Source organism: Hippocampus guttulatus, chromosome 11, assembly GCF_054856545.1.
Source record: "Hippocampus guttulatus isolate MCC_2025c chromosome 11, RoL_Hgut_1.0, whole genome shotgun sequence".
Lineage (NCBI taxonomy): Eukaryota > Metazoa > Chordata > Actinopteri > Syngnathiformes > Syngnathidae > Hippocampus > Hippocampus guttulatus.
The window spans coordinates 22,395,522-22,416,590 of record NC_141271.1 but is presented as its reverse complement, the minus strand read 5'-3'; the positions used below and the strand labels follow the sequence as shown (position 1 = coordinate 22,416,590).

Here is a 21,069-nt window from a genome sequence, read left to right as displayed (position 1 = left end):
CCCACCGATGGGATCCATGATCTTGACGGGTTTGGTGGCGGCGCTGGGCTTCCCGACGCCGGCCTTGTTCTCCGCTCGCACTCTGAAGATGTACTCTTTGTTCTCGACCACATCATTGAGACTGGCCGAGCGCTCGCTGGCCCCGCAGAGCGCGCACGCCTCCCACTTTACGGAAGTCCTGTCGCGGAGCTCGATCACGTAGCCGGTGATCTCTGAGCCGCCGTCAAACGTAGGAGGCTCCCAGATGACGGCGGCACCAAATCGGTTCACCGCGCCGACAGCCACATTCTCCGGAGCGTCGGGAACATCTGACGGAAGACGACCGCTCCGGTGAGGTTTTCGTCTTGAAATGCGACGCTCGATCACGTGCCTGCTAGCTCACCAAATTTATTCTTGGCCTGAACGGCGTCTTCAGTGACAACGTGGGGTCCGCTCCCAACGCGATTTCTGGCGCAGACTCTGAACAGGTACCAGCAGTCCTTTTGGAGGCCACTTACACAATACTCGGGCGCGTCGGCGCGGTCCGTCGCCACCGTCCAGGTCTTACGCTTCGCATCACGCCTCTCGACGTGATACGATGTGATTTTGCTCCCGCCGTCGCTGTCGGGCTCCTCCCAGGCCAAACTGACTTCGCCGTCAATGGTGTCAGTCACCCTCAGGTTCTTGACGGGTCCGGGCACATCTGCCGAGTACATATTGAATGTCAAAACGCCAGCGAGGTAACGCCAAAGGAGTCGAGCCGTCAACGAATCCATTGGAGCTCACCGATCACGTCCAGGTTAATGAGAGCCTCCCCCTCGCCATGCTTGTTCTTGATCACCACCTTGTACTTGCCCCGGTCTTCTTTGCTGGGAATCTTAAGGCGGTACACCGTCTTGTCCACCGAGTTGTCAACGTTCTGGACAGGTAGACTGACGCCGTCGAACAACCACTCTACGTCTGCCCGAGGGTAGGCGTCGTAGGGTACCGTAATGACAAAGGGCTTGCCGGCATCCGTTACCAGGTTCTGGTCTGTGGTTTTGATTGTTGGAGGAGCTGACAAAAACAGACCAAGTTTCATTGTTTTTCTCTTTACGTTGCTGCATGGGCGATTGCAGAGTCCATCGCAGTGGTGTCGTGCAACTCACCCGCCAGCTCCAACTTAGCTCGAGCATCTTTGTCTTTGGCGACAATCCTGTAGTCGCCCTGGTCTCGAGGTCGGACCTCACACACCTGCAGTCTGTGAACTTTCCCCTCGCTGATCATCTGGTACTTGTCCCCCTGGACGATGATCATGTTGTTTCTCATCCATTTCACCTCCACTCTGTCCTTGTTGAGCTCCGCCTCAAACACCACGTCTGAGCCAGGCGCTTCCAAAGTGTCCTGGGGCGGTCTGATGATCTCCACGGGGGTTTCTGTTGGAGCAAACGCGTCACTTGAGAAGGATTTCACAGGGAAGCTGCAATTTTGGGGGGAGGGCAATGAATGAAACAAAACGTACCTTCGACAAATAGTCTCGCTCTGGTCCTCTTCTCTTCCACGCCACAGGCGTATTCACATTCGTCGTCCGGTCTGCATCCCTTGACGACCAGTCTGCACGTCTTACCTTCTCTCTCTACGATATACCTGGAGAGACACGCGGGCGCCCATAAGCATGCTCGAACGAGAGCTTTTCTCAGAAAGCAACGAGTCATTTGAGGCGGGGTACCTCGGCCCTTCTCGGATCTCCCGGGCGTTCCTGTACCACTTGACGGCGGCCTTCTCTTTGGACAACTTGCAGTTAAACTGCGCATCCTCAAACTCGGTGACGGTCTGGTCTTTGAGTTGTGCCGTGAAGTCTGTCGGCGCCTCGCTGACGATCAGTTCGGCGGCACACTTGTCTTCTCCCACCTCGGCGCAGTACTCGCCCTCGTCCTCCATGACGCAGTCCTTGATGGTCAGCCTGTGGTTGAGACCTTCGCTTCGGTAGACAAGGCGCTTGCTGAGCTCCACCTCCTGGCCGTCCTTCAGCCACCTCACGGTCGACTTTGGTCGGTTCACCTTGCACACAAAACTGATTGTCTTCTTTTCCTGAGTTTCGATGTCCTCGATGGGTGCCAGGAACTTTAGCTCCTCCTCTGCAGATGGAACGGATTTTCTATTTTACATTTCAGGACTAGCGATTTCTGCTCGGCGTCGGCGTTTGGCGCGTCTGTGCGAGTTTGATCTTTTACCGGCAACTTTAGCGTGGGCTGAGCACGTGGCGTGCTCTCCTCTGTGATTGGTCAGGCCGACGGTGTAGTCGGCCTCGTCGGCCTTGCGGGCGTCCAAGATCCGCAGGGAGAAGACGGTGTCTCTCTGAGCCACCATGTACTTGCTGCTCTCAAATAGGGTCTCCTGATTCTTCAGCCACTTGGCCTTCACTCCCTCCATGTTCGTCTCGCAGTTGAAGACAATCTCGCTTCCCTCTTTGACTTCCGTGTCTCTGATGGGTGTGACGATCCTCAGTTTTTCTGCAATTGGGTACAGACCGTGAGTCAAAGAGTCAGGGATGATGCAACGCAGGAGGGAACCGAGTGAGTCTCACCGATCACGAGCAGATCTGCGGAGGCTCGAAGGCTGCCGATGAGGACCACGTAACCTCCCTCGTCCTTCAGCTCGCAGTTTTTCACCACGAGAGCTCGTCTCTTTCCTTCGCTGACAATCTCGTATTTGTCCCCGCTTTCCACCTCCTCCTCCCCTCTGAACCATTTCACCTCATAGGTTTCTTTGGAAACCGAGCAGACAAACTGAGCCTTCTCCCCTTCCACTACTTCCTGGTTCTGCGGTTTGGCGATGAACTCGGCTTCGAGTTCTGGAAATAAAGCAGAAGTTGACCGATGCGGCTCTTTCGGCCACCTCGGAGCTAGTCCCCGCACGGCGCGCATTTGTACCATTCAGTTTCAGGACGGCAGCCGTCCTGACGCTGGGGCTCAGTCGGCAGTTGTATTCGCCGGCATCCTCCATCCTCAAGTCTTGGATGATCAGGATCCTTTTGCGCCCGTCCGCGATCTGCTCATAGCGGCCGCCCTCTGGCAACTCTCTGTCTCCTTGGTACCAGGTCACCTCTGCCCCAGGCTTGGACACCTCGCAGATCAACTTCACGCTGTCTGTCTCCGTGCCTTCCACATTGGACAGGTTCTTGGTGAACTTGGCGGCCTCCTCTGTTCAAAAAACAAAACATATCATTGGGGATGAGGACGCAGTCAGTCTTTGAGAATGTCACGAGAGGCCGTACATGGTGGCGCCCAGAGTCAGCGGTGTCGGGTGTGCCCTGACCTCAATCAAATTGGGGCCGAAAGCTGACAGACTCTTGTTCCTCAAGAAACCTCGACTTTGAGCAAGTGACTGGCAAATATCGATTTTGGTGGCACATTTTGAAACAAAAATGTCATTTTCATTTTCCTTACAAGTAACATTCCACGTAGGGCCGTGACTTATTTGACGAGCGATCGACTTGCGGGCACCGTTGAGACGACTTGCGTCTGTGTACAACAATGTACACGTATGCGCTCATCTTTACAAGATTTACAGCAGGGTGTAAATTCTGATCCTGATCCCTGATGAAGAATGAGTCAAAGTGACAAACAATCACTCGGGGCGTCCAAGGACCCCGAGAAATTCAGGTGACGAACGGTCTGACAACAAAGTCCCTTTTTTTTTCTCGATCCTCTTCAAACAGAGGCCATCAAAGGGTCGGGAAGCCTCACCGATGACAGTCAGCATGCCGGAGCTCTTTGACGTGCGAGCGTCGCACTCATATTCCGCCTCGTCATCCATGGCGGACTTGTGGACGATCAGGATCCTCTGAAGCCCGTCGACCAAGATCTCGTACTTCTTCCCTTTTCTGATCTCGCAGCCGTCCTTGAACCAGCAAACCTGAGGGATCGCCATCGGGCAAATGTCGATCAGCCCGCGCGAAAGCCGCGATCGGTACGGCACACTTTGCACGAAGATACAAACCTTGGCCGACTCTCTGGAAACTTTGCATTCAAACCTGGCAGATTCTTTTTCGAGGACCTCAACATCTCTCAGAGGCTGGATGAACTCCACGTGAGGTGCTGATGGCAAAGAAATACATCAATAAACGACACAAACGACAGCCCAAGCTTTTGCTCCCGAACCGCCGGCGGGGATTTTGGCCTTGGATTGGCAATTGATGGACTATGTTCACTCGTTTACTCATGACATGTTCTTGATTCCAATTTCTACAAGCGAGTACGGTAACTGCTCCGTGTCTCACAGGGCCACATAATTAGGCTCAACGGTGCGGTCTCGCCTAGACTGCGCACAAGGCGGACAACGTGAATGTTCGGATGAATGGTGTCCTGAAACACTGGACCGCGGTGAGCCCGCCGACCAGGAGTCACCGCGCGGCAGCCGGTTCTAACTGGAAGGTGGCATCACGGAGCGCGAGCGACGCACTCTCTCTTCTGGAAATTGCACAAGGGCTCTTACGTATGACGTCAAGGAAGCAGGAAGTCTTGCAGTCCTTGGCGTCGCACGTGTACGTCTTGATGTCCTCCAGGTTGCAGTCGTGGATGGCCAAGGCCCTCTTTCGACCGTCGACGATCGTGTCGTATTTCTTGGTCTTGTGGATCTCCTGTCCCTCCTTGAACCACTGAACGAGCGCGTTCTCTCTGGACACCTCGCACTCCAGCGTGGCGGTGGCCTCCTCCTCCACCGTCCGGTCCTCCAGCGGCTTGGTGAACGCCACCGGAGGCTCTGCGGGCCCGCGCCAAACGTGAGCGCGGAGCGCAAAGAGGACGGCGGAGCCCGGCGCCGGGAGCTCACCTCTGACAACGAGCTGCGCCCGAGTCTGGAAATCCTTGGCGGTCAATCTGACTTGGCCCGCCTCCGACAGCTTCACATCCCCGACCGTCAGAGCGTGAATTCGGCCGTCTCTTTGAATCTTCACCTGCAGGAAGCCAACAATGAGAGTCACGGGCGTTTCATGTTTGCCGACGTACCGGACGGACCTTCGGACAACTAAAAAAAAAAGAAAATCCGATCACCCGACCGCAAGATGGCGGCTGTGACGGCTCTGATGCAAACAGCCATCTGGCTTGAAGGCCAGACAACCAAAAGGGCTTTGAGTAAAAAAAAAAAAAAACGTGTCAAGTTAGGGTTTGCATTTTAACATGAACATAAAATAAGGTGAAGGAATTTCAAACCCGGCCATGTTCTTATTTGTGATGCGTGTATCCATTGCATGGTACCGGTCTATCAAGTCAAGCCCGCTCAACTTGATGGCTAGAGCCCTTGAATGACAACCATTTCTGGATCCAAGCCGCTGGACGCGGAGTCCATACAATCACCAAGAGAGTTAAGACAAGAATCGTGTCAAAACGAGGAGATTGACTCGATCCAGACGACTCAAGTGCGACAAAAGGTGAGGGGCGACACGTTTTCTCCGAGAAATTTGAACTGTGCGTTTGTGCGTGTGGAGCAGGGAGGAGCACTCTCAAAGAAGCCCGTTCCAAGAATCTTGGAAACGCGCCCGCAATGTCACAAGCGAGCTTTGAGTGGATGAGGCAAAGTGCGCAAAAGGCTTTTGACCTCCTGGCGGCCGAAGCTCCATATTAGGGAGGGAGCCTCGAGGGCCAGTCTGAGATGAGGCTATTTTAAAACTTGGGCGCACATGGAAACACCTTTGACACCGCGTCGGGTGACAAAAAAAAAGGAATGGGGAAAACAAACAAACGAAATAATAGCCGTGAGGTCCTACCCGCTCGCCGGCCTCCATCTTGTTCCCCGCCAGGAACCAGTCGACGACAATGCCCTCGTAGGACAGCTCGCACCGGAAGGCGGCCGTCTCCCCGGCCGTCACCGTCACGTCCTTCAGCGGCCGCAGGAGGCGTATGACTCGAGCTGAGGAGAGCGAGGGCGCGGCTCAGCGTCCAATCACTTCAGATAACGCGCCGCCCGCCCGCCGTGACTGCCGCGCTCACCTTTCACTCGCAGCTGAGCGTTTGATTTGGCGTTGCCCGCTGAGAACTCCACTCCTCCCGCCATGTCCATGCGTACGTTGTAGAGGATGAGGAGATGTTTGGGGCCCTCCGCCTTGATATCCACATCCTGACGGACGGCAGACAAACAGTGTTTTTTCTTTTTCTTTTTTTTTGGAGGGAGGGGGTGTTCTTGATTTCTTCAGGCAACGCAACAAGATCCTAAACAATCTCTTTTGAATTGATGAAAGAATTTCAAACTTTGTGGGGATACGATCGTCATTTGAGGAACAACAATTGACGTCAACATTTGCTCTCCCGACGTCTGCAAATAGTGCCACGGGAGTCGCGTGGAGAAGAAGCGGTCCAAATGTTAAAGTTATTGCAGTCATCGGCCTGTGTGTGTCGTGGGGTTGACAACACACGCGCACGCGCGCGCACACGCAAAGCGATATCGTGGATTATTATCATTCTTCTTCATATTTTGGTGTGTTTTCAAGAACCGCAGTCAAGCGAAAGCGGCTTTTCAGTTCCTTTGAGCTGAATTTGTGAACGTCAACAAAAGGCGAGCGCTCACGGCTGACTGCTGCAAGGCTTCTCCTTTCAGCTTCCAGTGTCCCGGGACATCGTCTTCGGAAATCTCCGTCTCAAACTTGGCCGTCTCCGTCTCGGTGACCTCGACACTGTACAGCGGACGCACCACCTTGATGTCGCGCTCTGGAGGACAACCGGCAGATCCAGAACAGCGTCAATGTCAGCGGGGATTTAAAAAGAAACCCGATCTCACTGCCAATACGTACCGTTAGCTCAACGCTAACAATCTATACGGGCTCAAGTCTAGTCAACAGTATTTCTAGAGCACTTTCAAACAGCCATCGCTGCATACAAAGTGCAGTACATGGAGCAATTTAACATGCACAATAAACAGTAAGACAAATCGGTAATAAAGGCGGTAGAAAGCACCAAACAGTAAAACCAAGAACAAATCTAAGTCATGCTGAGTCGAATGCCAAAGAATACAAGTGAGTTTTGAGGAGGGTTTTGAAGATGGGCAGCGAGGAGGCTTGCCCAATGTTCAGTGGGAGGTCATTCCAGAGAGAGGGACCAGCAACAGAAAAGGCTCCATCCCCTCTGAGCCTCAGTTTAGTTCTTGGTACTTCTCATAATGTCTGGTCCACAGACCTGAGGCGCCGGGCAGGTGCGTAGGGGCGGATGAGCTCAGAGAGGTAAGGTGGCGCGAGATTATTCAGAGATAGCTCAAGGTCGCCTCACTGCTCACCTTGGTTGAGCTGAAAGCTAACATCATGAGCATCTTTTTGTTCGCTCAAGGCTAACATTCTCAGCACGTATCTGTTACCTCAATGCTAACAAGCTCATGAGTACGGTTAGCACAAGACGAACATTCTTAGCTTCTATCCGTGAGCTCAATGCTAACAATTGGACATGAACGGTTAGCGTTGAGCTAACATCCTTCCCCTTAATGAGACTCTTATGAATGACACGCAAAACAGGGGCCCCGTTTTTCAGCAAGTGGAGAAATAGAGGCTTGGGCGAACGTCACGCAAGGGTCGAGTACGCGCTTCCTCGGGTGAATGACTCCTCCACACTAAATTGTTTTTCAGAGGGAGTTTGTCAGTCGTTGCCGTAGCCACGTTGCACTCGTCTGTGACTTAAACAAGGGACTGAGGGCGGAAGCCACGTATCCCCGTGGGGGCCAAATGCGTGCAAAGGATTTGGCGGGGGACAGCTCCAATTTGATAATTGAATCGATCTAAAAACAACAACAACAAACCAACACGTCGCCCGGGCCGAATTGACCCTCAGGCCTTTTGGGTGGCATGGAGACGAGTCCCGTTGCACACGTTGCTCGGGGGCCGGCAGGCCGCCATTAAGGGCCAACGCGGTGGATTTCCTCTTACCTTCAACGGTGAGAAGTGCGCGCGTCGCGTCGGAGCCGCAGTCGCAAGCATATTCTCCCGCGTTGCTCATCTCAGCCTTGCGGATCACCAGGATTCGCTTTTTGCCATCGACGCCGATGCTGACGTTCTTGGAGGGCGCGAGCTCCTTGTCGTTGTGGAACCATTTGACGTCCGCCGACGCCTTGCTCAGTTCGCACACCAGCTTCACTTGGTCCTTCTCCACCGCTGTGCGGTTCTGCAGCTTGCTGGTGAAGTACGGGTCGCCCTCTGAGGGAAGAGCACGTTTTGCAAGTTGGGATGGATGCAAACCACGCTCGCCAGCAAAGTTTCTTCGCTACACCTGGACTCCGACCGCCCCTTTGGCATTCCCGAGTTCATCTCTTCAGAGGAGTGCCATGACATCTGTGCCAACCGACGGCATCGAGCTCGCTAACGTTTGTGAGACGGAAGGACGCGGTGTGGTTGACCACTTGGCTGGGCAACGTGCGATCTTGAGTTGCCTCCTGTTTGCAGCAATGCAGACAGCTTGAACTGGCAGTGATAGCAGCTTGAAGCGAGACTTTGAGAACATCCGACGTTCTTTGAGACCCGGAAGGGCAACCGGCACGCGAGGCTCTCCCCTCTCAACGTGAGAGAGGAGCGCGGCACATTTCAACAAGTTGCGGACGCCCCGCGGCTCATCTGCGTCGTCGTCGTCGTGTGAGCGGATGCCACTGTGGATTGTCGGCGATTGACATTTGGAGAATTCCTTGACGGCTGACCTGACGACTTGGGCCGTCTGTCGGCTCCCCTTTTTCAGGCGAGCGTTCAAGGCACTTGACACGAGCGCGACAAGAACAAGGTGGGCTCATGTGCCGGTGGGCCGACGTTGCCTCACGTGCCGCCGTCGTTTGCCGCGCCGACCGACACGCGGTTGACATCAGCGAAGCGCCCGTATTGAAAACGCACGACAATTGCGGGGCAGTCCGCCTCAGTTGACCAATCAAGAGACTTGACGACCGCGCCGGTCTCGACCGCCAAAAATAAGCGAGAAGATGGCGCCAAGTACTGACCGATGACGGTGAGCATGGCGCCGACGCTCTTGTCGGCCGCCTCCACCTTGATCATGGCCGTGTCGTCGAGGGCAACCTCCCTGAAGGTCAGCGTGTGGACCGCGCCGCGGTCCGTCATGTGGACCGCCTTTCCGGGGTGAAGTCGCACGTCGTTCTTGAACCAAACCACAGGGATGTTTTCGTGCGAGAGCTCCACGCTGAACTCGGCTGTTTCGCGCTCCTTCACCGTCACGTCCTTGATGCCTTTGACAAACTCCAAGCGGATTCCTGTGGTCAAGGAGCGAGGGGTTAGTTAGCGCCTGGTGCACACGTTCGCCGAGAGCCTCTGATGGATGACAATCGGAATTCCTCCATCCATCCTCAGGAGGGTCGCGGGCGGGCTGGAGCCTCTCCCGGCCGTCATCGGGCAGTTGGCGGGGTACGCCCTCGACCGGTCGCCAGCCAATCGCAGTTGTGCCAACAAAGACGAATGAGCATTGGCGCTCACAATCACATCCGGGGACAATCGTGGGTGTTCAATTAATTAAGCCGCGGTGCGTGTTTTGGGAATGCGGGAGGAAAGTACCCGGAGAAAACCCGCGCAGGCACGGGGAGAGCATACAAACTCCACACAGGAGGGCCGGAGCAGGAATCGAACCTTGCGCCTCTGCGCTGTGAGGCGGATGACGCTAACCCGGCGGCTACCGCGCCGCCCGTGAATGAGAAAACTGACGACAAAATAAAGCCATAATTCAATGTTAACGTAGAAGTGAAAGGATTACACTTGCCCTGAACCAATTTATAAACAAATCAAGAATTTAAGAAGGGGACCGCTTGTGGACCATGGGCCATACTTTTTCCACGCTCCCCAAAATGGTCCGGAAACACAATCGTACTCGCTCTGCGGCTGCCGTGACCGCTCGGCTCATGGCGTACACTGAGCAAAGACGAAGGCACGATGCCGTTGCGGAGTTTGAGTACAGGGCGGGTGCTTCTTTTTCCGTCCCGTACATCCTGCGACTTCTGAGCAGTTGGTCTGACGACTGAGGTGTTCCTCCTTTGGCGGGTCAAGACGAGTGGAGCGGACAGCAGTTAAATTGAGTCGATCCCGTTCCGTGAGGCAGGAGCCGTTGCGCGCAAGTGCGATCCGCGCGTCGGCTCGACTTGAAAGCGCGTCAAAGGTCGGGGCTCACCTTTAATGACCAGCTTGCCGCTCGTCTTCTTGTCCTCGGCCTCAAACACGTACTTGGCCTCGTCTTCGTAGGTGGCCGAGCGGACCAGTAGCACGTGCGAGTTCCCGTCTCTGACGATCTCGTACTTGTCGTCGCTCCGCAGCTCCTGCGAAGCCTTCAGCCAGCGGAAAGACTTGGGAGCTCTGGACACTTGCAGCTCGAATCTGGCGGGGTCCTTCTCAAACACCTGCACGTCGCTCAGCGGCGTCAGGAAGTTGAGAGGAAGTTCTGACCGACCGGGAGGAGAAAGAGCCAGGTCAGTAAGAGGGAATGCAAAGCATCCTTCAAAAGGACCCCGAACCGCCGGATGCCTTTTAGGTCTGCGGAGGGTCTCGGTCATCCGGGACGCAACTTCGGCAAAAGGTGAATGAAGGCAACTGGACCCTTGCGGGTGTTTAGGGTTGGGGCTTGAAGAAGATGCCTTTGACCCGTTGCGCTTCTCCGGTTCCCAATAAGTTGAAGACGTTTGACCGGTTTCATCCGCTGAGGGCTTCTCTTTGGACCTTTGACCGGTTTCATCCAGAAACTTGCTCATTCATGCCACGGCCAGGACAGTCTTTCAAAACGTCAGTGACTTATCTTTGGGCCTTGGGTCAACTTTAGGCCTTCATTTTATTTTCAAAGGAATTGTAGATCACCGACAGGACTGCGGTGTTGGATCGTGAACATGACCAACATGACTCCCCAGCGGCCCCTGGCCGGGCCTCTTGATTTCCTGAAGGGCAACCATCGGCACCGCCAAGAATATGAAGATGGGCTACGATGGGTTACGCAGGTTCCCGGTGGAGAGAGAGAGAGCAAGTGCAAAGCACTACGAATGAAAATACTCAAGAGTCTCCGGTGGAATTTCACGCAGGTCCCAAGAAGCCTTTTAGATTCATGACCAAAAGTCTCGCGCAACAAAGAAGAAGTCCAGTCGCCTCAATTCAACTTTTGGCATTTTCAATTTAGAAGAAAGTGATGTGACCCCCGAACATAGTCGCTTCACCTTTGACTTTCAGGCTGGCGGCACATTTGGCGTTGCTGGCGGCGTACGCCACCTCCCCGCTCATGGACACTTTGCAGTTGTACAGGATCAGCGTGTGCTTGCCTCCCTCTTCGACGATGTCCGCGTTCTGCCCATTTAAAAGAACGGCGCCACTGACTAAGCGACGGCACCCAAAGACAACAACGGAGCAGATTTGACGCGTCGGCGCTCACAGAGGAAGCGTTCAGGACTTCGCCGTTCAGCATCCACTGGCCATGAACGTCATCCTCGGAGATCTGCACCTCGAAATGAGCCGTTTCCCCGTCGAAGAGCTCCACGCCGTAAAGGGGTCGAAGGAGCTTGATCTCCCGAGCTAGTGCGGACGGCAAACGTCAAGACGCTCGGCCGAGACGCGGTCGGTGGCCGAGACGCGGTCGGTGGCCGAGACGCGGTCGGTGGCCGAGACGCGGTCGGTGGCCGCGACGGTTCGGTTTTACCTTCGACGGTGAGGTCGGCTACCGTCCTGTCGGTGCCGCAGTCGCAGCTGTATTTTCCTTTGCTGCTCTGCTCCACCTTCCGCAAGACCAAAGATCTCCGAGTCGCCTCGGACTTGAGCAGCACCGTCTTGGAGGCGATGATCTCCTTCTCTTCGTGATACCAAACGACGGGGACGTCTTTGTTGAGCTCACAGTCCAGAGAAACCTGGTCTTTCTCCGTGGCCGCGCAGTCTTGGAGTTTCACGACGAACACGGCGTCGCCCTCTGGAACCACACCGTCGATTCATCAATCGACAGGCACGGCGGTGAAGGTACGGCCCGGCCCGCCTTGGCGCCAGCGATTGCGCTCGCGGCGGGCCTGGACCTCCGCCGTCCTCCGGGGAGGATCGCTACGACCCCACCCGCCCCGTGCCGACAAACGCAAGAGCGGACGTGTGCCATTACCGAGAACTGTCAGCTTCGCCACGGAGCTTATTCCTTTGGCCTCTGCCTTGATCTGGCAGGTATCGTCGAGTGTCAACGTCCTCATTTCGAGAACGTGCTTCTTTCCCTCCACGTGTGCGATCACCGTTCTGCTCACGTGGAGCTTGACTTCGTTTCGGTACCAGGCCACCGGTACGTCGTCGTGAGTCAGCTCGAGCTCAAAGCGAGCCGTTTTGCCTTCTTTGACCGTCCGGTCCTCCAGCGGCCTGACAATCTTAAGCCTCAAGCCTGAAATAGAGCAGGAGCGGCCGCGGCCGTGAAAAGAGGGCGAGCGCCTGAACCAACCACGGCCTTGGGAGGGAGAACGCGCCGACGGGGAGCGGATGTGAGCCGCGGTCGGCCTTACCTTCCACCGAAAGCCGAGCTGTGGATTTCAGAGCCGATACCTCGACGGTGTAGTCGGACTCGTCGTCAAACTCGCAACCGTTTATGATCAGCATGTGTTTGTTTCCGTCATCAATGATCTCATATTTAGGGCCCGGGGTCACGACTTCCGTGCCCCTGAACCACATCACCTTGGGCACTTCCTTGGTGAGGGTGCATTCAAATTTGGCTTGTTTCTTTTCAGGAACCGAAACGTCCTTCAGAGGCTCCACAAAGCCCATTTCGATTTCTGAAAGGTTTCAAGCGTTTGCTGGGTTATTGACACATCTAACACAAACGCTCAGCACGCACGCACGGGCATACCTTTGACGGTCAGCATGGCGCTGGTGATAGCATTTAAAGCCTGGTAGGACACTTCTCCCGCTTGATCCAACTGGACATTCTTCAAAGTCAGGAAACGTTTGTTGCCGTCCACTTTAATGTCGCACGTCTGAAAAATACGATGGACGGCGTTTGCCAAGAATCAGAATGAGAATCAGAAGCGAGCAGATTCCAAGCCTGCCGACCCTGTGACTTATTTTCAAAGTTCCTCCAGCGCAAGGACGGACAAAGTTTTTGCACTGAGCCCCACGTAAAGAAATAGAGAGAACAATTCGATACGCTTCAACCCGCGTTCCTTGATCTAAGACAGAACGCTGTAGGTTGTCATTGACCTGAAGTTTCGGCAGAAGTCTTTCGGCCTCTTCCGCCGAAACAAGTCCGGTCAATAACAAGCAACAAAAACGTGTCAGAGATTCAGGAACCAACAAAGTTCGATTAAGGTAGGAAACGGAATGAACTCGATTCGGTGATGAATTCACTTGGCTGCAGGTCAACGTATGAGAAACACCTTCAAGAAAAAGAAAACCAGCTTCATGGGGACAAAGCAACAAGTTATTCATTGCATCATAAAAGACCTCACAAAAAAACTTGGACAGTGTGTTGCAACTTTATAAGCTACAATGAAAAATGTGACCATTTTTTTAAAAAATTGTGAGTGGTCATATTATGATAAATCTTTTTTTTTTTTTTTTTTTTTTTTAAGAAATCGTGATAGATGGATTTCTTGAAAACAAAAATGTGAAATGGGAAAAAACGTGGCAGTTTTTCAAAAACGTTTTATGTCTGCAATAATGGTTCAAAAGAAAAGTCAGAAAAGCATTCGACTCCTGGTACATTTGTTTTTGAAATTGAAAAAGCAGCGTCATACGAGTAATTTGCCGCGGCGGGCCGATAAAAAGAAATGAATAAATAAAGAATAAAAAAAAAAGCGTCCGGCCCGGCGCGACGTCCGACGGAAGCCCCGCGCCCCCAAGACGCGACTTACCGGAGATCTGCTCAGCACTTGTCCCTGAAGTTTCCATTCGCCGACGACGTCGTCCTCTGAAATTTCCGTGTCAAAGTGGGCTTCTTCCTTTTCCACCACTTCCACGCTGGCCAGCGGTTTCAAGATTTCCGCCTGGCGCTCTGAACAAGCACATCAAACGGGTCATTCGGGCGGCAGGCGGAAGGCGAACGTGCGCCACGGCGCCACGGCCGCGCACCTCCCAGAGTCAGTTTGGCCACGTATTTGCGGTCCTCCACAGCAAAGGTGTATTCCGACACGTCGTCGGGCTGACAGTTGTTGATGGTGAGCATCATGGTGATGCCGTCCTTGCTGATCTCCACCTTGTCGGAAGGCACGAGCTCCGTCTCGCCTTTCAGCCACTTCCAGTTGGGCGTGTCTTTGAAGAGCTGACACCTGAAGGTGGCGCTCGATCTCGGTTTCACGTGTTGATCTCTCAGAGGCTTCACCAACCAGTCTTTGATCATCTCTGAGCACAAAGGTCGACACGGTTTCACGCATCTGCGCTGCGCCGGTATCGCGCGTGCGCCAAGTGCCCCGAGAGAACGTGCGTCTTTTCAAGGACACGCGTGAAAGTTGCCGAACGCGAGCCGCCGGCGTGTCGCTCACCGGTGACGACGACGTTGGTGCTGGTCTTGATGCCGTCCGGCACGTCCACCTCGCAAGTGTAGACGCCGGTGTCTTCCTCGACGGCGTTCTGGATGGTGACGGCGTGCTGCAAGCCGATGATGTTGATGGCCAACTTGCCCGGCGTCCTCTTCAGTTTGACGCCGTTGCGCTTCCAGATGACGTCCCTCTCCTTGTTGAGCTCGCAGGTCAGGTACATGGGCTGACCCTTGCAGCACGTCGTCTCCGGTTCCAACTCATTGATCCATTTCACGGGCAGCTCTGCACAAGGACAAGACACCGTCTTGCAATGCGCACGCTCACAAATATTCAATTGAACAATATCTAGATGTTTTCGGAGGGGGGTCGGAATGACTCTCCGAAACCGGAGTCCCGCAAGCTTGCGGGGTCGAGGCATTTGGCGTCATGGAGCCCGCTCTCCACATGCTTGGGTCACGACACGATGGATGTATTTCCGCCGAGGAGAGAAAAACGCCAGCGCCCGCTCCTCCGATATTCAAGAAAGTTGGCCGACGACACGGCGCCAAGTTGACGGCCGTCTAGTTTTCTGCGCTTCTCCTCTCAAGTTGAAAGAACGAGAAGATCGGCGAGCTCACCTTCGACGATAAGTTTTGCGGTGCAGGTGATTTCTTTGCCGGCGTTCCTGGCGACGCAGGTGTACTCGCCGGTGTCCGACAACTGCACGTCTTTGACCACCATCTTGCGGTCCTTGCCGTCTGAGGTGAACTTGTACTTGGGGCCCTCGCGCAGGTTCCCGCCATCCTTCATCCAGGACGTGACGGCGGTGGACGGCGACACCTGGCACTCGAAGACGGCCGAAGAACCGATCGACTCGGCCTCCTGCAGCACGATGTCCTCCAGCTTCTTGATGAACTTGAGCGGGACGGCTTTGAGTTTGAATCCTCCAAAAGGCTCCTCCGGAGGCGAGGGGCCTTTTCCGCCGGGCCTCAGGCCTCGCCCCCGACCGCCGTCCCCGGGAGAGGGCGTTAGTCGAACTGCGAGAGCAGAATTCAAAAGGCTTCAGCTTCGAGTCTGGTCGGACGGCAGAACGTGAGGGGCGAATAGATCAAAAAGGCAATATCGATTCAAGCAAATCCAAAACAGTCAAGAGTTTAAGAGTCTCGTGGCCGAAGCGAAAGAAGCGATCACGAGGAGACGTGTCGATAGAGAGCAATCAAAGACTATGAGCAAACGTCAATCGGTTCTCACCACCGAAGCCTCGTCCTCGTCCTTTGGGAAGTTCCTCCGCAGGTTTGCCATCTGGATTAGTCATGAAAACAAACAAATTTCCTGTCACAATATCATCTTTTGCTTTTCCAGCAGCCAAATTCTACTGCTCAACAACAACAACAGCGAGAAGGAGAAGAAGAAGAAGAAGAAGAATGTTAACAACAACAACAGCAATTCTTGCAGAGAGGTTCAGTGGGTTACGACAAGGAAGTGGTCTTTGCTTGCTTTGAGGAACTGTGGAGTAGGAAAAGGAGGAGGCGAAGGAGACTGACGACCACGCGCCTTCATGTTAACTGATGGATCGGGTGACTTGAGAGTGCGCTATGAGGGTGAGATGAGTCGTCTGGGAAGATGTGAGTAGTCAGGGAGGTGCCGTAAGATGGGCCGACGGCGGGTGCTGATAAGATAGACGGCATCTGCGCTTTTCTGGATGTCGCCTCACCTTGTTGGCTGTCAGGAGGGCCCGGCCTTTCCCGCGCCCCATCCATCCCTTCGCCTTGCCAATCTTGGGAGGGGGTCCAGATCTCCTCATGGGCCAAGTCCTGAAAGGCCTCCTCCTCTCGCAGCGCGGGATCTTTCTTCACCTGCGCAGGTCTCGGCCGGACCTCCTTGACCAGGGGAAGCCTCGCCCTGTCGGCTTTGTCCTCTGGCGAGGCCTCTTGAGGCCGAGGTTCCTTCAGAATTTCTGGAACTTGCGGCCAAGCGTGTCTTGCAATGCTTATAACTTTCCCAGCGGCAGCGGCGGCATTGTTTGTTTCAATGGCGATTGCTTCCATTGGTTTTGGCTCATCAGCCTGGGGTGACAAGATGTCTTTTTTCACCCGCTCCTTGGGCTCCGAGCCCCCTGCCGCCTCTTCCCACTTCCGTCCAGGTGATGGCGTGCTCTTGAGTTTGCCACCGATCTCGATGGCGTCCTTTTCGATCTCGTCTTTCTCCAGCAGGGGAGCGAATTTCTTGGCCAAACCATCGGGATCCCGGCGGCTCTTTTGGTGCTTATCTTCTCGATCTCGCTGTAGATCTTTGGAGCTTTTGCCTCTCGGAGTGCGACGGGGGCTTTTTGCGTCAATGTGCCTTTTCTCTTTTTCTTCCATTCCGAGTTCAGGCTTCAATTTGAGCCGCGCTGGATTTTCAGCCGACGGATGCGGACGTGTGAGAGTCGCGTCTCCGACTTGTTCGCCTGTTAACTCTCTGCGCTCGCCGTCGTCGGGTTTCGTCAATTTGCCGTTGGCTTCAGCTTTGTGAGCGGGCTCGTCTTTTGGCTCGCTGGGACGTCCCTCCAGTTTGATATTTTGCCCTTCTTCTTTAGGATATTTTTTAGCTTCCCCGTGCACTCGACTTCCTTTTTCCATGTCCCCGCTTGGAGCTTTTGTCTCCTCGTGTTGTTCTTCCTCCGTTTCACGGGCGACGGCGAGCTCAAGTTGACTTGTTTCTTCTGTGGACGCGAAGACGCCTCGGCTTCCTGTGAGCGGCGTTGTCTTCCGATCCTCTCCGTCATGAAGGCCGCGGACAAAATGCCTGCCAACTCGTGCCTGATGAGTTTCGACTTTATTCTCAGCCGCCGCAGTTTTCGCCGCAACTTTCCTCGAGCCGATGACCTCGGCCTCCGTTTCCTTGCGTGTGGTCGTTGAGGTAACGCTCCGCTTCGCCTTCTGTGTCGCCGCCGATTTTGCCTCTCGCAATGGACTCGGCACGGCCGGTGCTGCGTTTTTGGCAGCGGATAGTTTGACGTGTCACAAACCGCTACGCGCTCAAGGCTAAGTAACAAACGCCAGACTATTCATGCGGTAAATATTCAATTGGATTCCTCATTCAAACAAAGAAAAGATGAGCATACCTTTCGTTGGTCCGGGAGCCTTTACGGGTTCCTTGTCTGCAAGAGTCATGAGTTGAAATAGTCGATTCCGAGAATGGACAATACGTTTTTTTTTCAGAGCAGGAATCGTAGCTGTCGGATCAGCAGTCGGGTGACAAACATTACCTTCCGGGGGAGAGACTTGCTTCAAGACGGCGGATGCGTCGGCCGGCGGAGAAGGTTCGTCCTCTGCCGCGGCAAAACGAGCGGCGACAAGAATGGCGATACGGGGGAATCACACGTCAAGATGAAGACCGAACGCAGGTGACCTCAAAGAATATGGCCGGAAGAGACTCGGTGATGCTACCTGGGGAAGGAACGACCTCAGCCGGTGGCGTGGGTGCAGAAAGTGTGCGCTCTTTCTTCTCCTCTGGACAAGATGCTTCAGGGTAGAACACAACAAAGGGTCAAACTCAACAAAAAAAAAAACAGGAGGAAAATGAAAATGCAGATAGAAAGAAGATTAGTGAGCAGCTATTTGATCTGAACAAGGGGGGAGCTATGGAAGCGGTCAGCATTTTAAGAAGTACCTGCAGGAGGAGTCACTTTGTTCTCTGGAGCGCAGAGAGGGGAGGCTTTCCACGTTTCGTTGTCTGAAGAAGACAATAAGGAGATGTAGACTACGTAGCACTGAGACAAGACGCCAGCAAGTCAGCTGGAACAAAACACTCGTAAGTGCGGGAAAAGACAAACACGGACAAGCCGGAAGAACCTCGAACAGACCGCAAGACACTACCTGAAGGCGGAGAGACCATCTCTGCCGGAGCAGGAGGGGAAGAAGCGGCCGCACGTGGCTTCTCCGTAGAAGATGCTTGAGGACCAAAAAAAAAAAAAAAAAAAAACCCAAAAGCCGCCATGAAACGACAAGGTCAGTCCAGACGTCAGCCACATCCGCGTGACTGGCACGGAGCGCGACAACAACAAAGTCTCTCGCCAAAGCGTCGGATCGAGCGAGACAAAAGGGAACAGTTGAGGCCACGAGGCTGTTTAGTTTCTGCTCGTGAGGGAAGAAGAAGGAGACACACATGAGCCATGAGGTCTTTGAGGAGATTGGAGCTTCACCGATGTAACATTCACACAGCACCTTTGCTTCCTTGACTTACGAAGAATTTCTGCTGAAATACTTTGGACGTAGCGTCTCGTCAAAGGGGCGCTGCATTCCTCGCCGACGAAGCTTTGTCGCTCGGAGCTTCGGGAAGCGCAGAGTGTTTTCTGTCCGAGACCGAAGAGCGTTCCTCTGGCCGTCGGAGGGGGTTGATTGCTCAAGATGGGCAAAGTCTTTGCGAGACGTGTCGATCGCACATTGGCTGGACCGTCAGGCGCTTGACTTTGGAGCCGGCCAATCCTCCACCGAGCATCTCCGGTGGGTCCGGAATGCCGCCGCTCGCCTCTTGACTGATCCTCGTAAGAGGGGGCACATAATTCCGACGACGGCCTCGCCCCACCTCACCTCTCTGAGCTCCGCGCCTGGCTCTTTAGCTTCAAGGGTTTGCTTTGGTCTCTTTGCTTGTGGATGAGCGAGATCAGTCAGGTGCTGTTCCTCGAACTACTGACTTTTGTCTGCCTTAGTTGGCGCTTTGGTGACCTTTCCTTTCCTGCCATTGTTTCTGGAATCTTTCATCATTTCCAGCACCATTCCGGAGCGTTTCCACAATCTTTTTGGTTCTCTGTGAATCCTTTTTGTTTTGTCTGGAAGATACCGATCGTGGCCATGCAACCGAGATGGGTTTTTTTTTGGAGGGGTGGGGGTGCGGAGTGACGGTGGCCCGGTTTTGTTTCTGGGAATACGTCATCGAAAAGATTTTAGAGCCAATTCATTTGGGAAAGAGCCAAGTAAGTCCCTGACGAGTGCACAGCACGCACGCACGCCAAACGGCGTTTGTCAGGTAGGTTTGTGCCGTGCGGTATTTTGCACACAAGCAGCTTCAGCTTTCGAGCTTCTTAGCTTTTGACATGTTTCTGCCTTTTGGCGGAACGGAAGGCCAAGCTTCAAGGTGCCGTGGGCGTGTCTTACGCTGTCCTGCAAACATTGGGAACTTGAAAGATGCTATTAAAGCTACCAAGGCCACATGCCGCGTTAGCTTTAGGATTAGGTGTGTGGTTTTTTTGTTTTGTTTTTGTAGATGGTGTTGTTAGCTACTGGCTGCCACCTTGAAGATTTAGCTTTGAGCTCGTTACTTTAATCTTTAGCAGCGAGTCAAAGTTGGCTGCCGCAAGCAAGGGAGGTCGCCCGAAGATCATTTTTAAGGTATACGCACACAGGCTTCATGTATGGTTGGAAGACCTGGACCAAATACCAAGGACTGAACCGGCGAGTCAAAGGCTCTCGGGAAAGAGGTGGAGGCGCTTCGGGTCAATGGGGCGTGCGTTCCCGCTCTTACCGGAGACGGCGAGCTTGGCGTTGGAGACGTGAGGACCGCAGACCAGCCGGTAGTCGCCCTGGTCTCTGGCCTGGCAGTCGCGGATCTTCAGGCTGTGGCGTTCGCCGTCGCTGCTGATGCTGTATTTCTCGCCATCCTCCAATTTCCGGCTTCCTTTGTACCAGGTCAAGGTGATCTCCGGGTAGTTGATCGAGATCCGGCAGTTAAATGTGGCGCTTTTGTTTTCGGACGTGCTCTGGTCACTGATGTCCTCCGTGACGGTGACGGGCTGCGGGTGGAGAACCGTAACCAAACATGTTATCAGTGGAAGATCATTCAAAGGCCGTTTTGTCTCATGTTATTTGGTTTAACAGCGCATAAAGCGCACATTTGCAAATGTGACGCCTACGTCGTCCCCCGGTACGCGAGGCCACAAGAAATAGCCATCACGAGATCGGCAGCTCCATCGATAAAGCGCTACGGCAACACACTTATAGAGTGTGCGGCTTCTTGGCGTTTCAGGCAGTCTCCTAGCGAGTCTCTCGGCCTCGTCCGGTGAGGACTGAGCCGCGGGACTTTGACAAAGTTAGCGCCGTGTAAGAAAACCAAAGAAATGAACGCGGCGGAGACCGATGACTTCACGTATGCGCACGGAGGCTTTGTGGATGACAAGCGTGACGATCCCTTCAAAAGCCGTACCTCCACGTCCAAGCGTCCCTCCAGCTGCCGGATGAGGCGGACCACGTCTTCCGCTTCTTCGTCGTCTACCCGCTCGTCACGTCGCGCCTCCTATGGCAAAACACGACAATCACGTGACATCGACGGCCGCATTCGGTCGACAAGACGTCGGGCCGCACGTACGCACGACCGAGAGAATTCATACATCGGCCAATGAGGAAGCCTAAGGTCATAAATGTCCAAGACTGTCTTCCTCCTCTTCTCCAAGCCTCTCCGTTTCTCCGGGCTTGGGACGGGCACCGAGCTGGAGCGGGCGCCGACCTCGCCAGAGACGAGGTCGGCGCCCGCTCCGGGGACTAACCGGGCCCAAGACGGCCAAAAGAAATCAGAAACGAATGAGCCACCTTGAATTTGACGATCTTCAGTGGCTCGTCCGGACCGCGACATCCCCCCTAGCCTGTACTACCGCAGACAAATTCCTTGCGCGTTGCCAATAAAGATGATTCCGATTCTGATAGTGATCCCTCCGTAACACGGCAG

The 21,069-nt window shown here is 54.2% G+C and overlaps 1 protein-coding gene across 1 annotated transcript in view; it reads right to left on the bottom strand.

Moving 5' to 3' along the window:
• The window catches only part of ttn.1 (titin, tandem duplicate 1), a 127,921-nt gene that overhangs the window by 77,649 nt on the left and 29,203 nt on the right, over nt 1-21,069 (bottom strand). Inside the window, exons 45-81 of the mRNA XM_086124434.1 lie at nt 20,551-20,640; nt 19,873-20,140; nt 18,228-18,302; nt 18,022-18,084; nt 17,799-17,873; nt 17,618-17,680; nt 17,474-17,509; nt 15,619-15,669; nt 15,006-15,404; nt 14,392-14,670; nt 13,982-14,251; nt 13,765-13,904; nt 12,762-12,888; nt 12,421-12,687; nt 12,036-12,302; nt 11,592-11,855; nt 11,328-11,467; nt 11,116-11,242; nt 10,089-10,355; nt 8,917-9,183; nt 7,865-8,131; nt 6,523-6,662; nt 5,949-6,075; nt 5,726-5,868; nt 4,792-4,915; nt 4,456-4,722; nt 3,961-4,058; nt 3,708-3,876; nt 2,892-3,161; nt 2,546-2,812; nt 2,193-2,471; nt 1,688-2,096; nt 1,481-1,605; nt 1,128-1,394; nt 766-1,035; nt 383-682; nt 6-308 (exon numbers count right to left, since the gene is read on the bottom strand). Coding sequence (XP_085980560.1) covers nt 6-308; nt 383-682; nt 766-1,035; nt 1,128-1,394; nt 1,481-1,605; nt 1,688-2,096; nt 2,193-2,471; nt 2,546-2,812; nt 2,892-3,161; nt 3,708-3,876; nt 3,961-4,058; nt 4,456-4,722; nt 4,792-4,915; nt 5,726-5,868; nt 5,949-6,075; nt 6,523-6,662; nt 7,865-8,131; nt 8,917-9,183; nt 10,089-10,355; nt 11,116-11,242; nt 11,328-11,467; nt 11,592-11,855; nt 12,036-12,302; nt 12,421-12,687; nt 12,762-12,888; nt 13,765-13,904; nt 13,982-14,251; nt 14,392-14,670; nt 15,006-15,404; nt 15,619-15,669; nt 17,474-17,509; nt 17,618-17,680; nt 17,799-17,873; nt 18,022-18,084; nt 18,228-18,302; nt 19,873-20,140; nt 20,551-20,640 — 7,360 coding nt within the window. The remainder of the gene's footprint in view (nt 1-5; nt 309-382; nt 683-765; nt 1,036-1,127; nt 1,395-1,480; nt 1,606-1,687; nt 2,097-2,192; nt 2,472-2,545; nt 2,813-2,891; nt 3,162-3,707; nt 3,877-3,960; nt 4,059-4,455; nt 4,723-4,791; nt 4,916-5,725; nt 5,869-5,948; nt 6,076-6,522; nt 6,663-7,864; nt 8,132-8,916; nt 9,184-10,088; nt 10,356-11,115; nt 11,243-11,327; nt 11,468-11,591; nt 11,856-12,035; nt 12,303-12,420; nt 12,688-12,761; nt 12,889-13,764; nt 13,905-13,981; nt 14,252-14,391; nt 14,671-15,005; nt 15,405-15,618; nt 15,670-17,473; nt 17,510-17,617; nt 17,681-17,798; nt 17,874-18,021; nt 18,085-18,227; nt 18,303-19,872; nt 20,141-20,550; nt 20,641-21,069) is intronic.